General features: G+C 39.0%; 1 protein-coding gene across 1 annotated transcript; it reads right to left on the reverse strand.

The window, feature by feature from the left end:
• Window positions 1-485: 485 nt before the first annotated feature.
• Window positions 486-1,604, reverse strand: LOC147604335 (uncharacterized). The gene is made up of 4 exons (XM_086795668.1): window positions 1,132-1,604; window positions 968-1,033; window positions 790-858; window positions 486-626 (listed from the first exon to the last, which is right to left on the reverse strand). Exons 1-4 carry the CDS (start codon window positions 1,327-1,329, stop codon window positions 486-488), a joined length of 474 nt encoding a protein of 157 aa, XP_086651794.1. The 5' UTR covers window positions 1,330-1,604.
• Between the last annotated feature and the right edge of the window lie 9,239 nt (window positions 1,605-10,843).

Genomic DNA, 10,843 nt, shown 5'->3' on the forward strand with positions numbered 1-10,843 from the left:
TATGTAACTTGTTGAATGGTGTTTGATTGATGTTTAGCTAAGGTTTGAGATGTAATTGCTCTTTGGCGGAGATGTAGTTGCTCTTTGGTATATAAATATATACATATATATATTACTCCAAAAAAAAAATACTAACTAAATCATTCGCCATGTAGCTGCTAGGCTTCGAACCTCCGAACAAGAGGATACTAACTAAATCATGGTGGGTCTTTTCAGTACATATACTAAGTAAAATATAGTAAGGAAATAAAGGTGACACCAAATATTATCGTTTTTACCACTAGGATGAAGAAGCACTTCAACGAAAAAAGAAGGAATAATGGGGAACATTAGCACTACTTATTCATTATTTAAATTTAATAACCCAATGGAATGCGTGTGCAGGAGTCCCTATAAGACTAAACTTACTTTTCTTTAAAAGAATGGTACGTTACATGTATGTATCTTCTTCGTTGTTTCCGTGTCTATGACTACCTTAAGCACAGTTACAAAAAAAAAATGAGTTTGGATAAGAAAGCTTTGGTAAGCTTTGAGAGCTGCACTATGCATAATCCCTTCTTTTGCAAGGCCCCCATTTGCTCGGATGCCATGTCTATGCCAGCATTGCTGCCTTCATCTTTGAAAGTCTGCCAAAACAGGCAATAACTACTTCAATACATATATACTACAAAGGCTATGCTACACGTAATTTTTCCCTTCCTTTCCCAAAAGGGCGATAGATTAAGCATAATTATTTACGAGTACTTTAGAAAGCCTGATTAATCTATGCATCTCGATAGTAGTCTGCACCTGGATTTGTCTCTCTAAATCCTTCACATATTCGAACACAACCTTGAGAAGATCATCTTTCTCTTGCAACTGGCATGCATAATCAAGCCAAGTACGTTAATACAGATAATTACTCGCACAAAGGATAGTGATTATTTAGATGAAAAGCACTTTAATAATAATAATTAAGGAGTGCTACCTCTGAGCCCCGAGGCAAAAGCTGCCGGAGTATGCAGAACTTCGTATCGAGAGGATCGATATCCGTCTGGAAAGCAATGCGAATAAAGTGAGATTAACTCGTAGAAATCATGAGGGTAATTATGCAATAGTGTAGCAAGCAAGCCCTTGTGCATATACACGTACTTGATCGTTATTAACATTTTGGCTTGTCTTTGCTCGCTTGGAGGTCGAAGGGGATGAGTGATGGGCATCAGCGGTTGATTTGCCTGCGCCTCTCGCTCGCTTGGACGCGTGAACTAAAGTAAGGTCAATGCGGGAGTGATGAAGAGGGGTCACAGCAGTAGTACTCTTGCTGAGGTGATCAAATTTTGCAGCTTCCATGATAGCGGCGCAGACGAAGCTAATCAACCAATAGCCAATTATATATTAGGCGAATGCGCTAATGAAAGTGGAGCATGTTGCAAAAACGGCTAGCTAGAGAAGAGGAGCTGAAGCGGTGTAGGTTCAGTTCTACGCTGTGGAGGAGGTGGTGGTGGTGGTGTGGGATAGAGCTAGCAAGGGATGGTGTCAACACCTTCTTTGATATAGAGGGGTGTGCGTGAGTGATGGTTGGAGGTGGGGTGGGGTGGGCTGGTGGGTGTGTGTGTGTGTGTGTGTGTGTGTGTGTGTGTGGTGGGTGGGAATTACGTTAGTTTGAAGGCGTTCAGGTTGGTATGGTATGCGATTAAGCTAGAAATGGACCTTATTTTATGTGTGCGCGCGTGTGTGTACTGTTTGTGTTGGTATTGGAGGGCGATGGAGGGCAGTTATGTTAGTTTAAAGGCGTTCAGGTCGGTATGATATGGAATTCAGCAAGCAGTTCATGTTGCCACGACCTGTGTGTGAGGGTGGGTGGGTGTGTGTGTGTGTGTGTGTGTAATGGAGGGCAATTATGTTAGTTTTTTTCGAGCTGGTTCACGTTGTGGAGGTGGTGGTGCATGGGATTGAGGTGGTGGTGCCACGACCTTCTCTCAGTAGTAGCCCACGTACTAACACCTCTATCCAGCTCAACCCATATATATTGGGCCGAGATATGGAATGCACGATTACACATCAATCCCATAATTATGAATTTATCGTCAACTTTGCCTTCTCTCCTTTCCAAACCACGTCCTTAACCATCCAGATCAGCACTTCCTCCTCTCTATTAAGCTTAGCTTTTTAAAAAATTTGCATTTTTTTAAAAAGAAAATCCCAACTCCGCATGTCCCCATATTAAATAACTTTTTTTTTCCCTTCACAATTTTGACCTTGACGGAAAGGGTTATCGTCTTCCTCGCCTTTCCCTGCTGCACGTGCCATGCATGTATGTTGTTGGCGCACGTTGCAAGAAGTGTGTGCCACCCTAAACCTTTCATCACACCACGTTTTTTTCTTAGCATTTATAATTCCTCATGCTCCTTTTATTAAACCAAGTATGAAGCCAAGAAACAAGATAGATCCTAGCCGATTCCTAGTTCCAATGTCTTTCCTTTTTGCGTACTCCCATGACTTCAATAGTGCTATGTATTCTCCATTTTATAATCTTCCAACCTCTTCAATCAAGCTCCCATGACCCATTTTCAACTACACACTAAAGAATCCCCCTAATCTTAGTAGCCTTTACAAAATGAGAGTCACTCCATGACATCCTTGATGTGCGTGAGATTTTGGTGTCCACGACCACTTTCGAGACAATACTACCCATGATTCAGACATGTTAAAGCATTATGATATTGGTTGTGCAACTTGCAAGTCCGTTAAAATTTTGAGATCAAAATACCCATTGGACATGGAAGTTGATTGGAAATCCATGTTCTCAAGCCTTTCCTCATTCATTGTAGCATATGGACATGATTGTTCAAACAAGTCTCTTTTTAAAGTATGGGCTAAAAATGGGTACCATCAGAGCAAACAATATTTGTCTTCATATTAAAATAAATTTGGAACTTCGGGCTTCTACCAATGTAAATAAATTGTTCTTTGTTTTGGCGTACAAAATTATGGCACCATGTTGTGATGTTCTATTGTAGCTTCATATCACTAGTATTTCTATTGGTTAGTATGATTGATAAGTATACTCTTCTTTTAAGAAATTGGTTATAAATCATTTAAAAAAACTTGAATTTTAGTTAATATCAAGACACCAAACTTTCGTTACATCAAGGTATTAATACATTTGGGAGAAAGAGAAAGCATTTATTTGCCATTGATGTGAAGGACACTATTGTTAAGCAACTTTGGAACATGAGCAGTCCAATTTATTATTGAGTAATTATCTTTAGCAAGTGACTACTTTTTTATATAGAGATTTTCCTACATCTATATTTAAGCACTGAAGTGGGCCTTCACCCACTTACAAGATGATGGCTCTAGTTGCACACCTAGTGTGATTCTTCCCCTTGAGATCTCGATGCCTATCACATGGGATTAATTATTAAGAGAGACGCTTTACAATGGGTTAAGAAGGGACCTTGACAATATAAGTTTAGGTTGAGCTCTCAATATTAGTTGGCAAGAGGGGTGCTAAATTGATGAAAGGGTTCTTTAATACTAATAAAACTATGGGAAACTTAAGAGGTTCAAATCATTTAGCACATGCATTTAAGGGAGTGTTAATATTCTCAATATACCCATAGTTAAACTTAAAGCAAATGGAGAGATATATGACTAAGAGGTTACAATATGCACAAGAAAGAGTTGCACTCAATGGGGATGTGTTGAGAAAACGTGGTGCTCATGCTAGATCAAGTGTGTGGAGGTGAGGGACTCACAAAATACAAGAAAAATCTCTTGCTTATTAAGTTGTTTATGAATACAACTAGGCCTTGCTTAATACAAAATGCCTCATAGCTCCACCTTTAAATAGGTGAGCTAGTGGACCTTAAGTCCCTTCACACTCACACCCTTCTCTTTCCCTTCTACATAACCTTAGTCTCTTAATGCCCCCCCTCAATACCAACTATGAAAGAATGGAATAGGTGGTATTGGACATAAGATGCCTTTATAACATTAGGCGTACAAGGTTTGGAATATAGGTGTGATTACATTGAGAATTAAAACAGTTTCTCATAACGGAGTTAGAGGCTGAAACAAAGTTAGCCTCTAACTCTTTGTTGGGACATTTAGAAGTGATATGTCCCGTTTGTTTACATTTGTTACATTTTATTTTGTTGGGATATTTAATCCAACAATTATTTACCAAATGACTCACCTTTTTGCAATGGGCACATCTTACTTTGACCACTTGGTGTGACAAAGCTTGTTCGATAGTGGACCTTAAGTCCCTTCACACTCACACCCTTCTCTTCCCCTTCTACATAACCTTAGTCTCTTAATATTAACCACTCTGGTTCTTTAGCCTTGCATTTTATGTCTACTAGATTGATTTTAACGACATACATAGTATGCCTCTTTCTGAGCCCTTTTAATAATTTAGAAGCCTTGACTAATTACAACACTGGGGATCTGGAAATTCCAATTCCTTGAACTTTATTCCCGCCGTCATGAAGGTCAAGAAAAGAGATGGTTCCTTTGTGACAATGAGTGTCAGCCTGATTCCTTTGGAGCCAATCCATTCCAAGGATTTCATCATAGATTCCCAAGGGTAGGACTTTAAACTGGCACTCTGTTATGTTCCCATCTAGGTTAAACTGAATAAGGTCAGTCTTAAGGTGTGTGAAAAGTATCTTTCCACTGGCCAATTTTACTTGCATAGGTTTCCCTAATTTTTGATTTAGGACTAATTTATGCAGACATCCTGGGGAAATAAAATAATGAGTACTGCTTGAATTAATCAAAAGCTTGAATTGCTTACCTTGGTACTCTGCTAGAGTCTAGAGGACTGAGAATTGATGGTTATTCCCCTGATGCTCTATTGCTGCATAGATTTGTCCTTTCTCTTCCTCCACTTCTTTAGCAATAGTGATAGCTCTGGGTGCTGTAGTCTAAGGCAGAAATCTCTCTCTTTGATTGTTCCAATTCTGGGAGAGGGAGTTCGGTGATTGCTTTGCATGGAGGCTGCAGGCTGAGCTAGCACTCTTCTGGGGTTACCCTGATTTTGGCGCGGGGGACCGTGATTGGACTGATACGAAGGAGTCTATCTTTGAATTATGGGACCCTGGCTTCCTTGGCCCACTGAAGGAGATGGGCAATCCTTGAGCTGGCGTCCAAATCCCTAACATCCAAAGCATCTGTTCTCGCTTTGAAGCTCTTCCCTTTGCATTCTTGAGAGAGCCGGAGTTCCTGAGAAAGTACTTCGAGGGAAAGGTCTTCCTTCATTTCTAAAGCTTCCCGTCTCTATATTTTGGTTAGGACCTTGGTGTCTCTTTGGAGGCGAAAGGTTGGAAGAACTTCCGGGTGTCTGAAATCTCTTGAAGGATGAGGGAGCTGGCTTTGGCGGGACTTTTATGATGAAAGCTTTGGCAAAGTCTTTCACCATCCTGACAGCTTCTGCCATGGACATTGGCTTGGCATTCTTGACCAGTGTGTCTAAGGGTTCGTTCATTCCCCGAATGAACCTGGCCATGAGTTGCTCTTCATCTAGAGGTGGTGAATACTTGAGTAGAAGAGCGAATGCCTGGTGATATTCTTTGATGGTTTTGCTCCCCTATTTTAGTTTCTAAAAATTCGTTCATTTTTGGTTTCTAAAAACCGAGGGGGACAAAATCTCTTCCTCAAATAGGTTTTAAGGTCGTTCCAGGATTGAGTATTTCTATCTAGATGGTTGGTGTCACAATGGTTCCTCCATGCCACCCTGGCTATTTCCACAATTTTTAGCCTGGCAAGAGCCATTTTGCTTCTCTCGTTGTAGCCTGTGACGTCAAAATATTCTTCCATAGCTTCCACCCATTTCTCCACAGCCTCACCCAGGTTCTCCCCTTCTCCTTTGAAGGGTCCTGGCTGAGTTCTGTGAAGAGCCTTACAGACGTCAGGGTCAAGCTCTTCATCTTCAGAGAGAGAGTCTGGCTGACGGGGGCCACGGTTTCCTTGTCTCATGATTCTGCCAAAAATGATATATTATTAAAATTTTATTTTGATATCGTCCACGAGATCCTAAGACTTAAGAGGTTCGAAAAATAATTTCTTAAACAAGATAAATGATCTTATTGGAGATCTATGGCATATGTCCGGTAACAGATTTTTCTTTATCAGTTCGTCCATAAACAATCACTTACATAAAAGGGAATTTTTCTCCAGAAAACATTTCTTTATTTATATAAAAGTTACAATATGTACATAGAGCAGCTTGGCTCTAGAAATAAAAATCTCCTCAGGAGATGCATAAGATGGCGGTACTGGCATAGCCATGCCGCCTTGATATAAACGTTCCCTTAACTGCCAAGGGAGCTACTGTCTTCTCCTTAGGAATAGAGCAACTAAGGAGTCTGTAGATTTGGCATGAAAGTCTAAAAATCTGAGGCATTGAATGATATAAAATAACTCCATGTATTACCTTCAGCTTCATCAGAATCATTGTCAATGAGAGATTCTACCTCAGCATCGCACGGTTCACAAGAGGCATGGACATACTGCCCTGCAAACCACTTGTGCTGCCGTCTCTCCGCTGGGTCAGGAAAATATAGATCCTTAAATGGCGTGCGAGTCTTGATCGGCTCGTTCAAGTTGTAGTGGAAGAGATGAGATGCTCGAAGGCAAACGCAGTCATGTCTTGTGACTTGGTGAGGTTGGGAACACTAGATAAGTATGGAACTTCCATCTATAAAAATAATTTCTTTGATTAAAAATTCTTCACTCATTAATGAAGCTTACGGAATGAAAATACAATATGAAAATTCTTTTTCTGAGTTTTTATTATCAACTTCTGATAAGAATTCGCTTATCGTTATTAGCTTTCAGCAAAGCTTTGATACCAGCTATGAGACTCTTGCCCCCTCCGGGGCTTCTACCAGTGGCGACGGCAGAAGCCGCGTCGGCGTCCCGCACAGGGCGGTTCCACACTCGGGGCCTCGCCCGCGGATGTCCGGATAAGAGGCTAGCCTGGGCGGTTCCTCCGAAGCCAGGCCCGGAAAGACTCTCCTCGCCCGGAAGGCACGGGCGATTTTGCCATGGGAAAATCTTCTAACGAGGAATTATTCTAACAAGTCAAAGTCTTAACTAGTTAAACTGATCTGACCGAACCTGAAGTCACATGGTCAGATCAAGAAGAGACTTGCACTTGGTCCATGGAATCATTGCTTTTTTCCCCATTTACGAGGCACAGTCACACTGATCCCCTCCCAAAGGACACAAGGTCTTCTCAGGATTTAATTTAATTAATGTAACTAATCGTATCTAGGTGTCTCACAGGAATCCTTCGATCCAGCGCCGCCTAACCCTATCCAGCCCATGGGTTAGCCAACCACCCGACCATTGTATTGGTGGGAGTCCTTTATAAAGATTTGGTTGTGTTTTTGCTCGGGTACCGAGAAAAAGAGTTCCCAGGCCCCCTAGCTGGCGATTCATGCAAAAAATTAAGGTAGGCATACCACGTACACACCCAGTATGAAATTGCCATTTATAATAGATTCAACTAGCTTTAAAACAATCCTTCAATAGAAATCATAATATTTCTGATCATCATTTTCCAAAATTCTAGTCCATTGGATTACAAAATGCGTCCTCTGGACTCTCCATTGAAGACCAATTGGTCAACCAACGAGATTCAGTATCAAAATTTGGTTCCCAAAAAATCTTTCCTTTTAGTCCATCTAAAATCTTCCTCGACGTGCGCATGGGTGTTCTAGCAACCGCGAGCCTGTGCATTGCCTGGTCAGAACCCTCCAGGATCCTCCTTAGGTGTCCTAGCACTTCACTCAGGGACCGCTTCATCGATCCTCGCTCATCGTACCAGAAGTGCACCATTTTAACTGTACCGAGGCTGGTCAAGACCTCAACAGGCTTTGACGCGAGCGACATACCTTGACGACTCCCCCCCGCTAGCTGTTCCAATGAACCTCCTCTTAGTAAAACATATGCCGAATGCTTCCTCCAGCATTCTGGTGTAAAACAATCCTTTAAATGAAAAACAGAGGTTCCAATGTAAGTAAAATTCCCAGTTTGAGATTGGTTCCACAAAACCCTTTTCTCCATAATTTTTGGTTTCATAAATGAGGATCCTTGATCTCTCATGAGGGTAATATACCCATCATTTTGTCTGTTTGTCCAACAAGATTCTTGGTGAGTTCAATCAAAGGGAAAAACTACTTTAGTTCCGGTAGTCTATTCTTTGTGTTTTTAGAGACTGGAATTGGTCACGAAGTTTTTGCTTGATTCAGATCGAGAGATGGACAAGTAGGTTTACTGTCCGTCCCTCTCGTAGTCTAACCAAATTCATTTGGTTTAGTTCTAACAAGGATTCCCTTAAGATAAACATCTAGTTTTGGGTAAATATCAATTTAGTGATTTTACCAATTAAAATATCCAAGATATTCTTTCTGCCACATAATTTCTCGACCTTAATTTATTAGGTAGAATTATGGTGGAAATTAATCTTTTGACCCTAAAAATTAATTCAAATCCATCTTTTCTTAAATATCATAAAAATTCTTCTTTTAATGAAATATCAATTATCTTTTTTTTTTGAATAAACTTAAAATCCCTCTTTTTCTCATTTAATGAGTGCAATCGAATTATCATGGGAATTCCTCTTTTACCCATAAATTAAATCTATCTAAAATTCTTCTTAAAAAATACATAAAAATATTCATTAATTCCATTAAGCTAGGAATTTCACTTTTCTCATTCAATTGATTGAATTCCAAATATGGTGGGAATTCCTCTTTTATCATTTAAATTTATCTATGCAAAAAGATAAATCTAACTAAATTTTCTCTTAAAAATTAAATAAAAATCTCCATTAATTCCTTTACACTAGAAATTCCATTTTTCTCATTTAAATGGTTGAATTCCAATTATGGTGGAAATTTCTCTTTCATCATTTAAGTTTATCTATGCAAAAAGATAAATTTACCTAAATTTTCTCTTAAAAATTAAATAAAAATCTCCATTAATTCCTTTACACTAGAAATTCCACTTTTCTCATTTAAATAGTACAAACTATATAATGCAATATGGTCAGAGGAAAGGCACTTTTGCATGGAGCATGTGGATTCTAAAATAAACACATTTGATTGTGGCGTGATGGAAACTTTTGGGCAAGAAAGTTGAGCTAGTAGACATGATACCAATGTCATAGAGGACAATATTGAGTATTATGAAACTATTCAAGATATTCTTGAGGTTGGATTTAGAGAATTTAGTTTATTCATCTTTGATGTCAAATGGTTCAAGCTGGAGATATATAAAGGTGCTCAAGAAACCGTGAAGAAACATCTAAATAGGTTCGTTCAAAAATTGGTTCCACCACGAAGTTTTGGAATGATGAGATAGATACTTACATACTACCTCAACACTATCAATAGGTTATTAACCCAACCAATCCCAAATTAAATCTTGATGTAGTATAATAAAAGTGTAACCCCTTTGCTTTGTGATATTAGGTTGTGTTTTATGCCGATAGAATTGATCCAAAGTGGTGGTATGTTATACAAGTTTCCCCTCGTTCAAAACATATCTTTCAAGATCAAGATGTGGAGGCCGAATCTCCACAAAACCGGCTCATTAGACGATGAAGAAAATATTTTGGAGGGGGCCAATCAAGAGCATGAGGAACATCAATCTAAAGAAGATGATAAGTCACCTATCAATCAAGACAATGCTTCATTGGATCATGATAGTGATAATGATATTGATATGGAACCCCATCTTTTAATTGAGCTTCCATTAGATATAGACATTGATGAGGAAACACATATGGATTTATTACAAGATGGAATAGATTCATGATCTTAACATTGTTTCTCTTCTCAAAAGTTTTCAACTATCTTTTTTCTTGCAGCTCGAAACATGTCTCTAAGGGTTCTAATGGATGTTTTTTAAAAACTATACATCATTTTTTGTGTGTATGTGATATGGATTTATTACAAGATGGAATAGATTCATGATCTTAACATTGTTTCTCTTCTCAAAAGTTTTCAACTATCTTTTTTGTGTGTATGTGATATATGGATTTATTACAAGATGGAATAGATTCATGATCTTAACATTGTTTCCCTTCTCAAAAGTTTTTAACTATCTTTTTTCTTGCTCGAAACATGTCTCAAAGGGTTCTAATGGATGTTTTTAAAAAGCTATACACATCATTTTTTGTGTGTATGTGATATGTATTTTTAAAATTCAGCATCTAACAACTCTCTAGAATTTCATGTAGTGAAAATAGTAGCATTATTTTGCTGCTATTTTCGTTCTATAGTAGCGAAATTTCACTGCTAACATGCACTACCCATAGCAAAACAAAATTTCGCTACTATAAATGCCGTTGAGAGAAGTAAAATTTCTCCGCTAGAAGCGCTGCTGGGAGCAATAAATTTTGTTGCGGAGCAGTGAATGGAATCCCCGACATCGTGACAAAATAAACGCTGCTAGAAAATGCTACTATGCCCCCAATGTGCTATAGTATAACCACATATTGGTTAACACATTCCTACAACAGCTATGTCTGCACACTTATGTAATGGGCACCAGCACTATATATTGTAAATTCCATCATTTGAGGAGGGAAAATGCTACTATGCCCCCAATGTGCTATAGTATAACCACATATTGGTTAACACATTCCTACAACAGCTATGTCTGCACACTTATGTAATGGGCACCAGCACTATATATTGTAAATTCCATCATTTGAGGAGGGAAACGCCCTAAAGACGGTCCCAAGTATTGAGCTTTGAAGGACATAAAAGAGGATCCTGGTGGTTAGTTGGCCAATCCATAGAGAAAAGCTTTGTAACTACGTTTTGGTCACTTACTCCCAGAC

The sequence above is a fragment of the Cibotium barometz genome, chromosome 62, assembly GCF_041138505.1.
Source record: "Cibotium barometz isolate CiBa-2024 chromosome 62, ASM4113850v1, whole genome shotgun sequence".
NCBI lineage: Eukaryota > Viridiplantae > Streptophyta > Polypodiopsida > Cyatheales > Cibotiaceae > Cibotium > Cibotium barometz.